Source organism: Cervus canadensis, chromosome 17 (genome assembly GCF_019320065.1).
Source record: "Cervus canadensis isolate Bull #8, Minnesota chromosome 17, ASM1932006v1, whole genome shotgun sequence".
Taxonomy (NCBI): domain Eukaryota; kingdom Metazoa; phylum Chordata; class Mammalia; order Artiodactyla; family Cervidae; genus Cervus; species Cervus canadensis.
The window spans coordinates 6450632-6470096 of record NC_057402.1 but is presented as its reverse complement, the minus strand read 5'-3'; the positions used below and the strand labels follow the sequence as shown (position 1 = coordinate 6470096).

The 19465-nt window shown below is 51.0% G+C and overlaps 1 protein-coding gene across 2 annotated transcripts in view; it reads right to left on the bottom strand.

Annotated features, from left to right (window-relative positions):
* TDRD9 (tudor domain containing 9) overlaps positions 1 to 19465 on the bottom strand; it is a 107894-nt gene that overhangs the window by 20151 nt on the left and 68278 nt on the right. For both annotated transcript variants that reach the window (XR_006273516.1, XM_043489291.1), the window contains exons 23-32: positions 18621 to 18721; positions 16996 to 17169; positions 15540 to 15651; positions 14251 to 14463; positions 13903 to 13992; positions 13200 to 13460; positions 11951 to 12106; positions 10942 to 11012; positions 9455 to 9564; positions 8960 to 9056 (exon numbers count right to left, since the gene is read on the bottom strand). Coding sequence is in view for 1 of the 2 variants with exons in the window: in XM_043489291.1 (XP_043345226.1) it covers positions 8960 to 9056; positions 9455 to 9564; positions 10942 to 11012; positions 11951 to 12106; positions 13200 to 13460; positions 13903 to 13992; positions 14251 to 14463; positions 15540 to 15651; positions 16996 to 17169; positions 18621 to 18721 (1385 nt within the window). In the remaining variant the exon portion in view is untranslated. The remainder of the gene's footprint in view (positions 1 to 8959; positions 9057 to 9454; positions 9565 to 10941; positions 11013 to 11950; positions 12107 to 13199; positions 13461 to 13902; positions 13993 to 14250; positions 14464 to 15539; positions 15652 to 16995; positions 17170 to 18620; positions 18722 to 19465) is intronic.

Here is a 19465-nt window from a genome sequence, read left to right as displayed (position 1 = left end):
GCGGCCTGTATTTTAATGCTCAGGGCTGTTTTCCTGCATTGCTGGAGAATTAGTGTGGTATGTCTTGCTCTGGAACTTGTTGGCTCTTGGGTGAAGCTTGGTTTCAGTGTGGGTATGGAGGCTTTCAGATGAGCTCTTGTCTATTAATGTTCCCTGGAATCAGGAGTTCTCTGATGTTCTCCAGTTTTGGATTTAAGGCTTCTGCCTCTGGCTTTCAGTCTTATTCTTACAGTAGCCTCAAGACTTCTCCATCCATACAGCACAGATGATAAAACATCTAGGTTAATGGTGAAAAAATTCTCCACAGCAACAGACACCCAGAGAGGTTCACAGAGTTACATGGAGAAGAGAAGAGGGAGGAGGGAGATAGAAAAGAGGAAGGAGGGGGATAGAGGTGACCAGGAGGAGAAGACAGGGAGTCAAAAATGGAAAGACAATCCAGCCAGTAATCAGTTCCCTAAGTGTTCTCCACAGCTCGGAACACCCAGAGAGATTCACAGAGATAAGTAGAGAAGAGAAGGCACAGGGAGGAGATAGAGGTGACCTGGGGGAGAAAAGGGAGAGTCAAAAGGGGAGAGAGCAATCAAGCCATTAATCACACCCCTAAGTGAAAAAGGATACTAAAGATTCGATTCTTAAAGGTACAAAGTGTGTTAGTCGCTCAGTCGTGTCTGACTCTTTGCAACCCCATCGACTATACGGTCCATGGAGTTCTCTAGGCCAGAATACTGGAGTGGGTAGCTTTTCCTTTCTCCAGGGGATCTTCCCAACCCAGGGAGTGAACCCAGGTCTCCTGCATTGCAGGAGGATTCTTTACCAGCTGAGCCACAAGGGAAGCCCCAAAATACTGGAGTGGGTAGCCTATCCCTTCTCCAGGGGATCTTCCCAACCCAGGGATTGAACTAGAGTCGTCTCCTGCATTGCAGGTGGATTCTTTACCAACTGAGCTATCATAAAACTGATAACAAATATCAAAAAGCAAAGATTAAAAATCTAGAGGTTAACAATATTAAAAATACAAAACAAAATCAATCACAAAAATTATAAAATATATATATGAAATCTGCTTTAAAAATAGGGTCTTTTTTGCAAGGTAATAGTAGGTTATAAAAATGAAAGTTAAAGGAGTAATAAAGAACTTAAAAATTTTTTAAATTAAAAAATGATAATAGTAAAAATATATTTAGGAATTTCCCTGGGGCTGTTGTGCCAGTCCAGCATTTTGGATGATGTACTCTGCAGAGAAGTTAAATAACCAGGGTGATAATAAATAGCCTTGATGTACTCCTTCCCCAATTGGGAACCAGTCCGTTGTCCCTTGTCCAGTTCTAACTGTTGCTTCTTGACCTGCATACAGATTCTCAGGAGGCAGGTAAAGTGGTTTGATATTCCCATCTCTTTAAGAATTTTTCACAGAGGATCTTCTTGACCCAGGGATTGAACCCTGGTCTCCTACACTGCAGGCAGATTCTTTACCGTCTGAGCCACCATGGAAGCCCATGCAAGTCTGTAAGCCCTGTTTGAATGTTAAAGGAAGTGACCAATAAAATCCTAAATTCTGCCAACCCCTAAGGCAGCAACTAATTTCAATTTTTGCATTTTCTCCTCCAGTTTTTATATTAAAAAGAATAGAGTATATATAGTTATAAAAAAGTATTTACACTAATCTATTATTTAGGTTTCTAATTCTCACTGCACTAGACAACATAAAGAATATTTTATCACATATGGTTTTTTCCCTACTTTTGAATTCCCTCCCCAGTGAAGTCTTATAAGTGATCTTTCTGGAGAAAGGGTTATAAACATATGTGTGACCTGTGAAAGAAGTCTAGCACCCAGTAAAAGCTTCAAGTTGTTTGTCCCACCTTTCCACCGCAAAACAATCACACACGCCAAGAATACAGAGCACTACATCCTCTTTGCACAAAAGCTCACTGCTTCCCGCCACCACCACCAGCTCCTGCCACTTCCGTCTCCCACAGTTCTCCTAAATCCACTCATCCTCTCCATCCCAACAGCCTCTGGCCTCGCCCAAACCACTGCCATCTCCCACTGGGCAGTCAGCGTCCGGCCAATTTACCCCACATCTACTCCTGCTTCCTCTAGTCTGCCTTCACTGGCTTTTCAGAACACGTCCCCCAATCTTGCGTCGTGGCTCAAGGGCTCCCAGCGGTGTCCACAGCCCCCTGACCACCACCTCTGCGGGGCTCCATTACACAGCACACTCCCGGCCAGGCCCCTGCTCCTCTGGCTTCCCGGCAGCAGGGGCGCAGGCTCCTCCAGCAGGGACTCTCTGTTCCCCACCACACACACACCCCAGGCCCCTCGACCCAAGCTCCCTCGCATGGATAGGCATTAGTCTAAAACACCAGTGCCTACAAAGGAAACTATAAGTAAGGTGAAAAGACAGCCCTCAGATTGGGAGAAAATAATAGCAAATGAAGAAACAGACAAAGGATTAATCTCAAAAATATACAAGCAACTCCTGAAGCTCAATTCCAGAAACATAGATGACCCAATCAAAAAATGGGCCAAAGAACTAAACAGACATTTCTCCAAACAAGACATATAGATGGCTAACAAACACATGAAAAGATGCTCAACGTCACTCATTATTAGAGAAATGCAAATCAAAACCACAATGAGGTACCATTACACGCCAGTCAGGATGGCTGCTATCCAAAAGTCTACAAGCAATAAATGCTGGAGAGGGTGTGGAGAAAAGGGAACCCTCTTACACTGTTGGTGGGAATGCAAACTAGTACAGCCGCTATGGAAAACAGTGTGGAGATTCCTTAAAAAACTGGAAATAGAACTGCCATATGACCCAGCAATCCCACTTCTGGGCATACACACTGAGGAAAGCAGATCTGAAAGAGACACATGCACCCCAATGTTCATCGCAGCACTGTTTATAATAGCCAGGACATGGAAGCAACCTAGATGCCCATCAGCAGATGAATGGATAAGGAAGCTGTGGTACATATACACCATGGAATATTACTCAGCCATTAAAAAGAATTCATTTGAACCAGTCCTAATGAGATGGATGAAGCTGGAGCCCCTTATACAGAGTGAAGTAAGCCAGAAAGATAAAGAACATTACAGCATACTAACACATATATATGGAATTTAGAAAGGTGGTAACGATAACCCTATATGCAAAACAGAAAAAGAGACACAGAAATACAGAACAGACTTTTGAACTCTGTGGGAGAATGTGAGGGTGGGATATTTCAAAAGAACAGCATGTATACTATCTATGGTGAAACAGATCACCAGCCCAGGTGGGATGCATGAGACAAGTGCTCCGGCCTGGTGCACTGGGAAGACCCAGAGGAATCGGGTGGAGAGGGAGGTGGGAGCGGGGATCGGAAAAAAAAAAGAAAAAATAAAAATTAAAAAAAAATAAACCACCAGTGCCTCAGCCCATGACAGGCCCAACAGATTATCAAATGAATCAACATTCTGAAATACTGGTATTATCAAATGAATAAAATATTTTTTGACATTTTATGTCTAGTTGGAGAATAACTGCTTTGTGATACTGTGCTGGTTGCTGCCATATGCCGACATGCATCAGTCATGGGTATACATGCATCCCCTGCGACTTGAACCTCCCACCCCACCCCACCCCCTCCATGTGGTCACAGAGCACCAGATTTGACCTCCATGCACCACACAGCAAATCCCCACCAGCCATCTGTTTCACACGCGGTGGTGTACACGCTCCCCTGCCACTCCTTCCATCCACCCCACTCTCTCCTTCTCTGCCAGCCGCGTCCCCAGGTCTGTTCTCTGTGTCTACGTCTCCGCCGCCACCCTGCGCGCAGGTTTACCGGCCATCTCTCTGGATTCCAGGTATGTGCACGCATGCCAAACCCCTTCAGTCCTGTCCAACTCCGTGAGACCCTCTGGACTGCAGCAGCCCGCCAGGCTCCTCTGTCCAAGAGAGTCTCCAGGTAAGAATGCTGGAGTGGGTTGCCATTTCCTCCTCCAGGGGATCTTCCTGATCCAGGGACTGAGCCAGCGTCTCTTACGTCCACCTGCACTGTCAGGCGGGTTCTTCACCACTAGCGCCACCTGGGAAGCCCATATATATGTGAGCATAAAATACTTGTTTTTCTCTTTCTCACTTACTTCACTCTGTATAACAGGCCCTAGGTTCACCCACTTCATCCATTAGCACTGACTCCAACGCACTCCTTTTTACGGTTGAGTAATACTCCATCGTGTGTATGAACCACAGTTCCTGCTGATGGCCATCCAGGCTGCTTCCCTGTCCCCGCTACTGTAAACAGCGCTGCGATGAACCCTGGGGTACCCGTGTCTTTTTCAATCATGGTTTCCTCGGGGTACATGCCCACTAGAGGAACTGCAGGGTTACGTGGTAGTTTTATTCTTAGCTTATTAAGGAAGCCCCAAGCGGTTCTCCACAGTGGCCGTATCAACTTACATTCCCACCAACAGTGCAAGAGGGTTCCCTTTCTCCATACCCTCTCCAACATTTATTGTTTGTAGATTTTTTTGATGATGGCCATTCTGACTCATGTGAAGTGATATTTCATTGCAGTTTTGATATGCATTTCTCTAACAATGAGCAATGTTGAGCATCTTTTCCTGTGTTTATTAGCCATCTGTATGTTGTTTTTGGAGAGATGTCTGTTTAGGTCTTCTCACTTTTTACAAATATTGATATTAAATATCTTTTAAAATATTTTGGTAATTTTACTTGGCTCTTAATCAATGCAGACCTTTTCCCATCATCTAGATCAATAAAACTTTGATGAAAATATTCTAGGCAGTTTACTTCTTAGTCCTAGACATATACATACACAGACACACACTTTTTTCCCTCACTTTAATAAAAATGAAAGGGAATCACATTCTAAGTAAACTCAGAGAGACTCAGATTCACTTACACATTAGATGCTGAGTATGTGCTTTACGTAACAGTCACCAAAATGCTTCCTTAAATGGCAAGCTCACCCACATCTGTTTTTAATGAATGCAATTTATTATTTCAATTTATACAAAATCTTTCTAAAACACAATAACCAGGGCTCACCAAAATGAAGGATGACAGCTTCATCGTGGCTTTTTGAGACACCACATCACATCTACGTTCCTGCAGCTGTGATGAGACTTAAGCTGACTGTTCCCCTGTGAGAACACACACGTTGGACAAGGAAGGTCCTCACACACTCAGCCTTGAACCAACCCCACGGGGGCAGCAATTCTACGCTCATCGACTCTAAATCTTACATTAATAAAGGTAATCAGAGCGCTGAGTTTAATTCTCTTCTAGGGATCCTAAACACCCTATGTGCACCTAAGAAACAGCGATTAAGACCCCAAAAAACTTTTACTTCCTTTTCAAAGCATGTGTCAGATTCACACTGAAAACTGCAAAAGTCGTGACAGGACGAAAGAAAGTGCACCCCGCGGAGAGCAGAGGGGAGGCGCGCTGTGGCGTCACCTCGGCCAGAGCCGGCAGGCAGGAGAGGGGCCCGAGTCTGTATGAGCTCGCTACCGCTGTCTTTGGAAGGGCTAACTTCTCTAAACAAGAGGCTTTAAACTTACGCGCAGTATGTTAAAATTATGTTGAAACAGTTCCTTGCAGATGGTTCTTGCAAGCTAATATCCTAGAACTCCTCATATGCGCCAAATAAGGAAATCAGTTTAGCTGCTCAGCTGTGTCCCACTCTTTGCCACCCCACAGACTGCAGCACGCCAGGCCTCCCTGTCCATCACCAACTCCCGGAGTTTACTCAAACTCATGTCCGTTGAGTCGGTGAAGCCATCCAACCATCTCATCCTCTGTTGTCCCCTTCTCCTCTTGCCCTCAATCTTTCCCAGCAGCAGGGTCTTTTCAAATGAGTCAGCTCTTCACATCAGGTGGCCAAAGTATTGGAGTTTCAGCTTCACCACCAGTCCTTCCAATGAATATTCAGACTGATTTCCTTTAGAATTGACTGGTTGGACCTCCTTGCTGTCCAAAGGACTCTCAAGAGTCTTCTCTAACACCACAGTTCAAAAGCCTCAATTCTTCGGCGCTCAGCTTTCTTTACAGTCCAACTCTCACATCCATACATGACTACTGGAAAAACCATAGCTTTGACTAGAAAGACCTTTGTTGGCAAACTAATGTCTCTGCTTTTTAATATGCTGTCTAGGTTGGTCATAACTTTCTTCCAAGGAGCAAGTGTCTTTTAATTTCATGGCTGCAATCACCATCTACAGTGTATTAGAGCCCAAGAAAGTAAAGTCTGTCACTGTTTCTCCATCTATTTGCCATGAAGTAAAGGGACCAGATGCCATGATCTTAGTTTTCTGAATGCTGAGTTTTAAGCCAACTTTTTCACTCTTCTCTTTTACTTTCATCAAGAGGCTCTTTAGTTCTTCTTCACTCTCTGCCATAAGGGTGGTGTCATCTGCATATCTGAGGTTACTGATATTTCTCCCAGCAATCTTGATTCCAGCTTGTGCTTCACCCAGCCCAGCGTTTCTCATGATGTACTCTGCATACAAGTTAAATAAGCAGGGTGACAATATACAGCCTTGACGTACTCCTTTCCCAACTTGGAATCAGTTTGTTGTTCCATGTGCAGTTCTAACTGTTGCTTCCTGACCTGCATACAGATTTCTCAAGAGGCAGGTCAAGTGATCTGATATTCCCATCTCTTTAAGAATTTTCCAGAGTTTTGCTGAATAAGGAAATATACTTCCTCAAAAGGTAAATGTTAAATCAATCTGAAACCTCCATAAAAAAACACCGTTAAATACTCTGTAATGCATACTGTATTAACCTTCAAAGTGTTAGGAGTCTAACAGCATCTCCAAACCCTGCCCAGGCTGTCCTCTGTGGCTCTGCCCACCTCCCCGCTCTGCTGCCAGAAGCAAGCAGTGAGGCCCTGAGTCATGGTGAGGGCTGCAGCGTCTACGAGCGCCAAGAGTGCACAAGTCTCCGAGCCGCCTCCACCGTCCTGTGAGCGCAGGAGGGCCCCTCTGAGAGCTGGGAAAGCCCAGACTTCGGGGAGTGCCAGGCACGGCCAGAGCGCAAGCCCAGCATAAGCCTTTCTTAATGTATATTTTCACCACCCCACCCGCTTCCAGTGCTTGACAGGTCCCTCTGCTGTGGTCTCATGTATCCTAAGGCTTTTAAAACATATGGGGTATGGAGCAAGGTTTTTTAAAATTACAAAAGCAGCCGGTGAATACACTGGTCAACAGCTGAGACGGCCCGTCAGCACACAGGGTGGAGACGTGAGCCGCTCCGCGCTCCCGTGCTGGCCCTCCAGGGCAAGTGGGCAAGGATGCTCGGCTGGGGGAGTATGGGGCGCCGGAGGTGATGGGGGAGCCCCTGCACGGGAGGACAGCTGGCAGTGTGGTCAGACAGAGGGCCCGGCGCGCGCCAGGCTCCTCCTGCCCAGGCTCTGCGTGTCTCCAGACACCTCACCATCCAGAATTCTTAAAGAGGTATTCACCTTGGTGTAAAAAAAAAAAAAAAATACACTGCATTACTCAAGTCCTCAAGAAGTTTATATTGAAAAAAGAGCTGAAGCAGGAGCCTGGACAGACGTGGTGGTGCATTCCCAACTCAGACCCCCGCCCCTGCCCTCATGGAGCTTTCTGACGAGCATCGCACCCAGTGTGTTGATTTCACATGTCTCCCCTACAAAGACCCAGAAGATGCCTTTATTCTAGAGATATGTATCACACCATTATTACAAAACTAGACAGAACCCAAATTCCAACACATAAAGGCATATTAAATTCCTTCAGGGCCAAAGCAGGTCAGAAACAAACACAAATGTAAACAAAACTGGGCATAGTTGATAAAAGCCACGATACGTCCCCTCAGTAGTATATGATGCAATGTTTACAATGAATATTTACAAAGATGCCATCGTACTATAAAAATGCTTATAAAATGTAGTATGAAAAAATTAAAAAACAAAACATGTGCACAACACTGTAAATCAACTATACTTCAATTTTTACAAGTGTATATATTTATCTAGGTGAACACTGAAAATAAATATACTGGTAATGTTCACTTTTTCCCCATACAGTATTTTTTTGTAAGTAGCATATGTTTCTATAGTAGGAGAAAAAGACATATAGTCATCATCATCATTTCTTAAAAAGCACTGTTTATCTGAGACGTGACAGCAGATTCTAAGCAGCCCTCACAGGAGGAGGGCTGAGTCGGCACAGGGCTACCTCCCCTGGACTCTCACCAGGAGGCTGGTCGATGGACCCGCATCCGCTCCCAGGAGAGGGGGACGGGGCACAAGCCACGGGCGCCAGCCCTCCTCAAGTGCACGCAGGCCTGCCTCAGTGTCTGGAGAGGTCGTCCGTCTCACCCTCCAGAATGTGGGCTCCCGAAGGCCCAGCCTCATTCCTTTCTTGCATCCCCGCCACCCTGCAACCCAACAGAGCCCAGCAGGGCTGCCGCCTCGTGGTGGCCTGCGGACCCTGGTGTTCCAATGCAGGCCGTGCACCGGGCGGCGTCTCCGGGCGGCCTGCTGTCGCGCTCATCCTCACTCCGCCCCAGGGGCTCCGCCTGCTTCTCAGCTCACGGCCCGCAACGCGCAGGACACCACGGGTGTCCGCTGACGCCGCTGCCAGAGCAGCTGGCGTGGCCTCCGGCCCCCTGGCTACGGACACGCCCCGCCGCAGCGCCCTCTGAGCCTCCGGTTCCCTCCCGAGTGTGTTCGCTGCTCTGTCACCGGGACCCGTGGGAGGCTGCGTGTCCTTGTCGGCCCGCTCAGCGTCCTGAACAGGATCCAAGCGCAGCCCCACAAACCACGTGAACGCTTAAGTTGGGGGGCCCGCCGGCAGGCAGACCCACAGGGCGCCTTTCCGTCAGTGCTCTCTCCCGCGAGGACGCCCGCCTCCCCCACCGGTCCGCGTCCCACGGCGGCCTGGGGCCCAGGCTGCGAGCGCTCCCTACCTGAGCTCCATGACGGGGGCGAACAGCATGCTGAGGAGCGCGGGGAGGCCTGGGATGTGCGGCATCAGCGAGGTCTCCCGCAGCAGCATGGTGGACCCTGCGGACAGGCCCGGCGGGCGGCGGGCGGTCACCGCGGGCTCCGCGCCCTCCCTGTTCTCAGGCCGCCGCCCTGCGTGCGGTCCTCCCCACAGACGCCCGGCAGGGAGGGGCGCCCTGGTGCGGGTCCCCCAGCTCCGGGGGAACCCCGCCGCCTGAGGCCCTGGCTCTGATCCTGGTCTGTTGGTTACTCCTCCTCTCCTTTCTCCCCAGGCCAAGAGCTGAGATTCGCCCTCCCGTCTGGCCAAGATAACGGAAAGCATGGACCGCCAAGGAGTCCATCCCCGCGGCCCTGCGCAGGGAGCGGAAGGCTGGGACTCTCCGGCTCACAGGCGCAGCGCACAGCCGGGGGCGGGACGGGTGGGGGCGGGGTCAGGGCGGGCGGCGCCCCTCGCTCACCAGTCGTGTTCACCGAGAGGGAGGCGGCGACCAGCAGCCGCTGGTGCACATCCTCCGGGCTGTCGCTGATGATGACCGAGTTGATGCTTTCCTTCTCGATCCAGACGCACCTGGAAACAGAGCTGTCAGGAGAGGCGGCCCCTCCACGAGGCAGCGCCTGACACCAGACCAGGAGGAGCCACTTCAGATACAGGCCGATCCGCAAATGCAGCGAGCGACCTACCGCTGGGAGGCCACGGCCCGACGTCTCCACGAGTCTCCTCGCGCCGCAGTCCCGGCCACGCCCAGACCCACGTGCTGCCCCGGCCTGAACCTCCACATGCAGCCAGACCGCCGCCAGTGCTGCCCACCTGCCTCGGCCGCTGCCTGCGTCCCAGCAGGCTGTCCCTGGACACCCGCCTGGGGGAAGCCCGGCCTGGCCCACCTGCGCCCTGCTCACAGCAGCCCAGCAGGGCCCCTCCATGCCTGCTCCTCCCAAACCTTCAAATCTAATTGCAGGGCAGCCTGTCGAGTCCACACCGAAAGCTCTCCTGAGCTTTCTGCTCCTCCTGCGGTGGACACAGTCCACGGTGACCCGCCTGGAGTGCAGAGGGAACGGCCTCCAGAGTCTCCTCTGTGCGGGCTCTGCACCCTCTCAAGTGCCCGCGGGGCTCCTGCTGCGAACGGGGGCTGAGCTCTGCGTCCCTCACAGGCTCTCGGGGACACGCGTGCTGCTGGTTCTGGGAGGAGACGCTGGCAAGCCAGGGCTTTCCCCTGCAGCCCAAGCAATCATTTAAGATGCACAAAAGGACGCTTCGCACGCGTCTCCTGAGGAAATGCCTGCTGAGGCTCGGCGCCCGGCGCCTCCCAGCGGTCCTCGGCTCTCACTGCCCCTCCTCAGGGGAGCACTCGCTCCCCCTCCTCAAGGGAGCACTCACGCCAGGCTCGGCCTGCACCCCCCCCCCCTCAAGCAGCCTTCGCCCTGCCAGCACGACGCTCCTGGTCTTCACTCCTCCACACACTCCGGGTCTCGGACTTCTGAAACCCGACAGCCTTCTGAGTGTGGTCAGGGCGCTCTGAGACGCCTCCATGGTGTTCCATGAGCCCATCAAGGCCCGCACCAACCCACCGTGAAGTCAGAGGTTTTGCTCTGTCGGCCGCTGTGCCCGCTGGACCCACAGCGGGGGGAGGGGGACGCCGCCTGTGCCGCGGTCACTGCTGCTCTCTCTAACCCCCCCCAGGACACGGCAGGCACGACAGACCTGCTGGACGAACGACGACGACGCCAAGAACAGAAATGACGAGGGCCCTGACGAAGCCCAGGTCTCAGCAGAACGGTTTTCACCTAAGAGAATGTGGGGCCCTCAGGTCTGGAGTGAGCGCACAGGCCGGAAGGACTTGGAAAAGGTAGCACGTTCCGAGAGGTTAGACATAGAAAAGCTTAGTTTCTGATAAGCCCTGTGAACAGAGGAGCAGAGAAAGACGCTTCGTGGCAATCTTAATCTTACCTGAATTTGGATATTCTGGTCAGACTATGACACTTCAGTTCGTAAGGGTTAAAAGGCCCATGAAGTACTGCCTGTACACACAAAACATACAAAATGTTACTAATACGTAAAATGTCACTTTACTTCCATTTTAAAAATCCAAAAGTCAGCTCACAGTTTAAAAGAAAGAAAAAAAGCTATGTCTTAGTCATAAGGTCTTGAAGATTTAATGGGGAAAAATGCCTTAAAAGGGGTACTCTTCTGGGATGCACCTGCTTCCATCAATGGTTTGCTAACCTTCATATTATGCATATAAAATACACACACACACACACACACACACATATAAGATAGCCTTTGGTCAAGAAAAGGAAACACTGTCAAACACTTCTGTGAAAGGACTCTCTTCATTGCAGCAGTAGGTCTAAGACCACACAGTCAAAGGCCAGGACAATAAAAGCAGAGTCCCTGACTGGGGTGAGGGGACACGCCCCAGCCAACCCTCCCCACCAAACGCCTCCATGGGACGAAGCTAAGCCCTGACGCTGGTTCTCCGAAGCCCACAGCCCTGCTCCCCTCCCTCTGACGAGCAAGCACTGGTCACTGTGACTGAAAACGCAGTCTGCCACTCAACTGCCTGGCTTTGTTGCAAAGCTCCCATCTATTCTGCCTCCTCGGAACTGTCTGAGAGGCTGCCTCCTGGGCTTGAGTCCTCAGAAAGTCCGCCAAATATAACAAACATAATCCTCAGCTTTCAGGCTGTGTAATTTTTTTCACATGGTGTCCCCTTTGGAAAGGTTGGCTTAAAACAGAACCACTCAAAAAAAAAAAAAAAAAGAACTAGTCAAACGCCCATCTCTATACTAAACTCTAGCTTTTTCTCATATTAGTACAGGCTCCACAGTGAGAGAAGTAACAACACTAAAAACCAAGAACAGAAAACCACCGTGACCTCCAGCTACAACGCAGCTTTCAGCTGTAGAGTATTCAAAGCTCTTAATTGTACTTTAGAACAACTCCTATAAATTACCTTGCAGTTCGGGTTACCCAGCTTATTGGAAGAAAAGCTCTCTAGCAAAATCCGGATCAGGTACTTTTCGTCTTCTTTCCCAGGAGATACCATGGACATGTCTGTCAGGTTTTCTACTGATTTGGAAAAGAGACCCTTGAGAACTTCGTGGCTTTGCTAAACAAAATAAGAAAAATTCATTTTGCTGAAAGGAAAACCAGTATTAAAAAATTTTATTCCAAACTAATCAAAGCATTTCATAGGCATGACCTTATCATTAGGTAACCTTTAGATCACTAAGATGTCAAAAGATAATTTATCGATTCAAACAAAAGAAGACAGAACTCACTAAAGGCTCAGTTCATTAGCCTTTACTACCTTTCAGTCAAAATGAAAGTTGCTCAGTTGTGTCTGACACTTTGCAAACCTGGACATATACAGTCCATGGAGTTCTCCAGGCCAGAACACTGGAGTGGGTCGCTTTTCCCTTCTCCAGGAGATCTTCCCAACCCAGGGAGTGAACCCAGGTCTCCCACATTGCAGGCGGACTCTACCAGCTGAGCCACAAGGGAAGCTTTCAGCCATCAGAGAATTGAAGAGTGACACAGGGTTTTTGTACACAAAATGTCAGCTTCACCCTGGGGCTGTGACCAGGACGCCTGGTGCATTTTCTCAAGTGGAAACACAAACCCAGCAGGCTCTATAGTGACGCTTTCCTGCTGGTTTGCCCCTGCCTCACCCAGTACCTCATCCCCAGCAGATGAGGTAGAAGGAACTACCTTCAACATGAACTTCAAAGTGACATCTCAAACTTCCAGATTAAGAAAGGCAGCTTCAGAAATGGTTTTGAAATAAACAGTTGAAAGACATTTTGAAATGTTTCAAACACTTGAAACAAATATTTTATAAAGGAATTATAAAATTCATTAGGGACATAAATCTTGGAATCCATTTTTTAAAAACTCCCCCCAAAAAGAACATTTTCACATCTAACTTTCGTTCCAAGAAGAAAAAAAAAAAAAAGACAGCTTCATAACCGGAAACCAACAAGAACAGTACCTGGCCACCAAATCACCTGGCCATCACGATTTGGTCTCAAAGAAAGCAGAAGACATTTAGGAAGGAACCACAGATCTCGACACGCTGATCGCTGTCCGGTTCTGCACCCCTTGAGGTCCTGAGAGCGGGCAAGGGCCCCCGTGCCTCACTCCCCATCCCGCCCACGGGTGCGTGCACACACACACGTGCGCCAGCCACAGGCAGCACGCACCTTGGACTCGTAGGGCTCCTCGGCCGGCTCGGCGTAGCCCTGCCCAATGAGGATGCCCCGTACGCTGACCGTGTCCTGCAGCCCCGAGGGGAGGTAGGCGTCCACGTGCAGGACACTGTGCACCACGGAAAAGACCTTCACCAGCAGGGTGCGGCCGCCGACCAGGGAGGAGAAGCGCCGGCCGGCCGCGCCGCTCCAGCGCTCCCCGCACACCAGACACTGGGCCGACGGGCGCATCTTGCAGATCTTGAACTCCAGGGCCTGCGGGACAGAGGGCAGGTCGGACGCTCAGCCCAGGCGCCACTCAAAGTAGCCCTGGGCAGGGGCTGCACCAGGGCCCGCCACAGATCCTGCCGGAAGCACGTCAGGGTGACCGAGGACGGCACAGGTAAAGTCACGTGGTTTCGCTAGTCGATGACAAAAACGCTTAGAATGACTTTTACAAAGCACAGGTGGGAAAGCATTAGAAACGTCACTAAGTTTGAAACCCTCCGTGTACTTTAGCTTGCTCCAGAAGCACTATTAGCAAAAACATCTACAGCAATATATTTTGGGGAAAAAGCAGAAACCAGACTTGGGGAGTACAAGAAAATGAGTGTCTTCCTGCTCTGGGTCTTGGCCCATCTGCAAGCTGAGGGGTGAGCCCTGACCTCCAAGACCCCTCCGGCTTCACACGCTCAGGACACAGGCGTGTCCCCCTCACCTGGAAGGGGAGCTCAAGAAACTGGCAGGGGATCTCCATGAGGACGCCCAGCGCCACGCGCGCTCTGTTCCCGTAGTCCACGAAGAACACCTGTAGGAGGCGGGGTGTGCGTCAGCGCGGCCCGGCCAGTAACCCGGACTCGGCCACCCCAGCCCGCCCCGCTCCTCGGGATTCCCAGGGACGGGGCGAATCCTCAGGTCACCGAGGCAAGGGACGTTCCGACTGGACCACTTCTCTAATTGTAACCATTTTATATTTACCTTCCACTTGAAAAGACAGAAGGCTTTCTGTCAACTGCTGTGAGTCTGTCTCATTTCCCGTTGCGAGATTTATTACAGAAAAACATACCTCGGCAGAATCTCCGGAAACATAGAGGATCTGTGCTCTGAAGTAGCTTTCCTTATCATTGTCGGCAAAGGGAGCCAGGCAGACCAGGTCTGGGTGGGGGTGGACAGGCAGGGGCACCAGCGTGAGGCGGTTTATCTCGGCGGTCAGCCTCTTCAGAAACTCCCAGTTCTTCTCATCAGTCCTGTACCCCCAGAAGTGTCCCACCTCAACCACCTAGAGGGGAGGAGGAGACGAACCCTGGAGAGGATCTCTGTCTAGAGGAACAGGCATGCCCGCTGCAGGCCTGACGTGCCACCCCCCCCCCCCCCCCCGCACTGCAGGTCACAAGCTACATTCCTTGGTACCCAGGTTCTCCAGGGTTTGAGTCACTGCTTATGATAAAAGGGGGGTTCCGGTCAAGTGAGGTGAGGGACTCAATGCAGGCTCTGGGGCCACATGAGATCAGGGCTGTTCCACCCTGGCCAGCCCCCAGGGTCCGCCAAGCCCACAGTGCCCCACGGGCTCTCTGGGCAAACACGCGGCCCCCGGAGTGGCGTGGGGTGGAGTGCGGACAGCCTCGCCTGCTGCCGCCACCACATGGCCCTGGTCGCGCCCCTGCAGCCCTCCAGTCGGCTGGAGGCCAGGCTGCTAAGGGGAGTCTCCCAGGGAAGGGGACCACGCGTTTGCCAGGAAGCCCGGGGCAATTTAACTTAAATTTTATTTTGAAGAAGCAAAAACTACACTCCAACAAATAATGCTGCCGATGCTAGCTTTGCCGATACAAACTGAATTACACAGGCAAACAGCACTGAGCCAGTAACATTTTACATACCTTATTGAACCTTATTGCTAAAACTGGTGTTTTTCAGCATTTCAAATGTACTAACATTTTAAAAACTAAACTTTGATTCTAGGATGAATATTTGTGTTTCATTTTGTGTTACAGCCACATTTCAATTCAATGAGTGAGAGTAATTCAAGCTCACCCAGACTGACTCCAGGTGACCTTTAACGATGCCCTTTAAATGATGCTAGTGTGATCCGTGAGGGTCCTTCACAGAGAGGTTTTTTCCGTAGTTGAGATACAGGACCACAAGGTCCATGGCTGGTCGAATTTGAGGATGAGAGGAGCCACGGACACAGAGGGCCGACCATAAGTTATCCGAGGACTCAAGGGTCCAGTGTGGGTGACCGAGCCACACAGGCTGTGTGCGCGTGCATCTCCACGCCCACTGTCCCGTGTGTTCAACGAGGCAATTCTAGACAAAGAGGACGGAAGAGCTCTGATGCCTGGGTCACACTGCTCTCACCTCTGTGACTTCGATCGTTAGCAGGAGGTCTGTGATGGTCCGCGATTTGTCCAGCGTGTTAAAGGAGACTTGCATAGGATCAACTGTCTGCTTCTGGAAGTCCACGTTCACCCTGTTAAGACACCACTTATCTTAAAAGGCAACAGAGGTGTTACAAAGAACGCATGTATGTTTACATACATGAAGTTACTGCTTGAACTAGTCCACAGATACTACAAGAAAAGGTTTTAATAAAATACAGACAGTGATGACGAATCGCATCTCGCCTCAGACGAGAGACTCTGCGGTGTCCTGGGCTGCCCTGGGGCAGGCCGCATCTCGCCTCAGACGAGAGACTCTGCGGTGTCCTGGGCTGCCCTGGGGCAGGCCGTGCGCCCCGCAGTCACACACCACCCTCTACAGACACATCCTAACGCTCAGGACTGTCGTGGAATTTCTGCCTTCAAGGATATAAAGTCTAATCTGGAAACTGCAAGGTCTCCTGACTCGCGGGTTCAGAGGTGAGTGACCCTTGACCTTTAGAAAACCATGAATCCACGCCTGTGTCATGTCACTAGAAAACACACATGTGGTTTAAACCCAAAGTTACCATCACCCCTTAAAGCAGTAACAGAGCAAATGCTAAAATGCAAGGAGATAGAACTAAAGTTTGATAAAAGGTTTCCTTTTTTTCCTAGTCATTTTATTCTTAAATGAAGAGGAAGGATGATGAGAGATCCTAACCCACCTCTTCCCAGTCCGCAGACCCGTGTGTTAAGTACGCGTGGCCCAGGCAGTCAGGCAGCAGGACGGGTGCATTCACATGGCCCCAGACTGGGCACGTCCAGCTGCCGCCCTGATGGAGCCAGGCCATCCCACGCCAGCCACACTTGGGGCCACACTTCCCTTCCTCCCCACCCCTCGACTTCCAGTCGGACACCTCGGGGGCTTACACGATGACCAAGAGAAAAGACACAGGACTGCAGCTCTGTGGGCGCAGCCCCGAAAGCGGCCCTCTGTCAGGGACGCCGAGGGCATTCAGGACGTTCCAAGAGGCGCAGAGCCGCCGCCTGCACGGCCGCGCCCTGGGCCAGGCAGACCCTCCGCCCTGCCCACCAGGAGGGGCGGCCCATGCTGGTGTCAGCTCCGCTAAGAACAAGGAAGACCCTCTTGTGCTCAAGAAAAGGAGCGACGGGAAGGAGGAAGAAAGGGGGCTGACACCAGGCTCGGGCCCCTCGGCCTAAATTGAAGATGACACAGTGATCCCGCCCACTCCCCCGGACAGCCCTGACAGGCGCCCAGCTGTCGCACAGACGCAAACGCTGAGGCTCAGAGAGGCCCAGGGCCGGTGCCGGCACACAGCAGCCCCCAGGCGGGGCTCGCAGCGTGCCCTTCAGCGCGGTGAGACAGCTGCTCAAACGCAGCGCTGAGGACACGCAGTCGGGGAGCGCCGTGCCCAGGGGCCTCCCGAGCCTACCGCGTGTTCCGGAGCTTGGAGACGGCCCCTCCTGGCACCTTCGCCTCAATCTCCTCCGCGGAGTGAACACTGAGGTCCAGGGACACTTTGCGCTGAGACATCTTGATGGCCATGTACACGGCAGGGAGCGTCTTAAACCTCTCTGTTGGATTGCGTGAAAACTCCACAAAGGCTCTGCTCCACAAATACAGATAAAAAATAAGCTTACGAGGCGTCTGAAACAGAAGTGTATGTTAATTTCTCTCAAACAGAAGTGTATGTTAAGTGTATGTTAATTTCTCTCAAGGTTTAGATATTTTCAGCTACACACCTCCTCAAAACTACCAGTAACTAACTTCTCAACACAGGGGTAATCAAGAAGATGTATTCAAGAGGAAACTACTCACTTAAAAGCAATAAAAATTACAATGACATACCATTAAATCAAAACCAAGCATCGTCCTCACGTATCATGCAGTATAATGTGAAATAAAGACCAACTTCAAGAGGAATGTTCAGCTAAGAAATCTTAATAGTCATCATTAGAACAAAGTGATAGGTCTGGGCTTTTTCTTTTTTATTGTAGAATAAAATGGAGAGAGAGAACCACACATCTGAGCGGCTCAGTGACCTTTCTGGTCCCCCACAACCATCCGGTTTATCACGTGATGCTGAAACACGCCCCCCTGCCCCCTCCAGTGTCCTGCTAGCCCACCCCGCCCTCTGCGGGTAAGAATCAAATATGCAGCATGGGTGCCTGCCAGGCACTCCCTGGAATAAAGGGGAAAACCCTCTCTCCACATTTGTTGGCGAATCAATGTCAAACCGCCCAGGTCAAGCATCACACTCAGAAACAGACTTGTAACCCTCCAAGTGCTGTCCCAGAGAGCACGAGCCTGGGGAAGCCAGGGCCCTGAGTTGGTAAGAGCAGCCCGCTCCCTCGTCCCGTCCACCCCCAGCCTCTCTGCAGCCCCTCCCCATGGCACTGTCCCGCCTCAGCTCCCTTTCCACCCCCTCCACTGACCCCCACCTGCCCTGGGCTCCCTTCATGCACATCCATTCCACTCCCACCAGCTGTCTCTAGAAGGCACCCAGGTCTCTCCTTACACATCATTTCTTTCAAATACTCTAGACCACAATTCCATGATTCTCCTCTTCCCTGAGTGTTCCCAACTCAAGAGGTGGAACAGGCCGAGCCCGCGACACCCCCACCTTCCTCCCAGCCTCCTCCCGTTCCCTCCCCTCGGTGGCTCCTCGCTCCTTGTCCCCCAGGTTCTAAATGACTGAAGCAGACAGTCTCCTGGGGGCATCTCTGGCAGCCGGCCCACCTGTGAAATCTCAGCCACACACAGCCCAGTGCAGCGCACCCCCTGAGCGCCAGCCTGCACCCCTCACACTGCTGAACACCCTGGGCGTCAGACCCGGGACCACACAGCTCGGCTCCTTTAGGAGGAACTCGGCTGAGAGGACACACTGCTCCTGACAACGACATGAACCACAGCTACGCTACGCTTCGAGAGCTGTCCACAGCGGCCCTCTGATGACCCATCCTCCCACACGCCCAGTTTCAAGAACCAGCCCCTGTAAAGAGGAAAATCTCACGGCTCTTTCGTAATTGCAGTGGGTTACAAAAGTAGAGCACTTACTTTGCCCCGTCAAACACAATGGACTTGACTTGGCCACACTGTCTGAAGAGAGACTGCAGCTGCTGGTGGTAGAGAAATCCATACGGAGGGATATGCTTCAGCTGCAAAACACGGCAGGCATTAGCAGGGGCGGACCCAGAGCCCCCGAGAGTCACCGCGTTCATAGAGCAGAGGGCGCCGTCTCTAACCAGAGAGGCGGGTCCCACAGCAGGGCGCTGCAGGACGAACGACTTCTATGGGTAAGTAAGAACTAAGCTTTAATAATACACGCTAAACAAAGGCTAACTCTTCCGCATTGTTCAGTCGCTCAGTCGTGTCCGATTCTTTGCAACCCCATGGACTGCAGCACTCCAGGCTTTCCTGTCCTTCACACCATCTCCTGGAGCTGGCTCAAACTCATGTCCATCAAGTTGGTGATGCCATCCAACCATCTCATCCTCTGTCGTCCCCTTCTCCTCCTGCCCTCAATCTTTCCCAGCATCAGGGTCTTTTCAAATGAGTCAGCTCTTTGCATCAGGTGGCCAAAGTTGGAGTTTCAGCTTCGGCATCAGTCCTTCTAATGAATATTCAGGACTGATTTCCTTTAGGATTGACTGGTTGGACCTCCCTGCAGTCCAAGGGACTCCCAAAAGTCTTCTCCAACCACAGTTCAAAAGCATCAATACTTTGACACTCAGCCTTCTTTATGTTCCAACTCTCACATCCCCATACATGACTACTGGAAAAACCACAGCTTTGACTAGACAGACCTTTGTTGGTAAAGTAATGCCTCTGGCTTTTTAATATGCTGGCTAAGTTGGTCATAACTTTTCTTCCAAGGATCAAACGTCTTTTAATTTCATGGC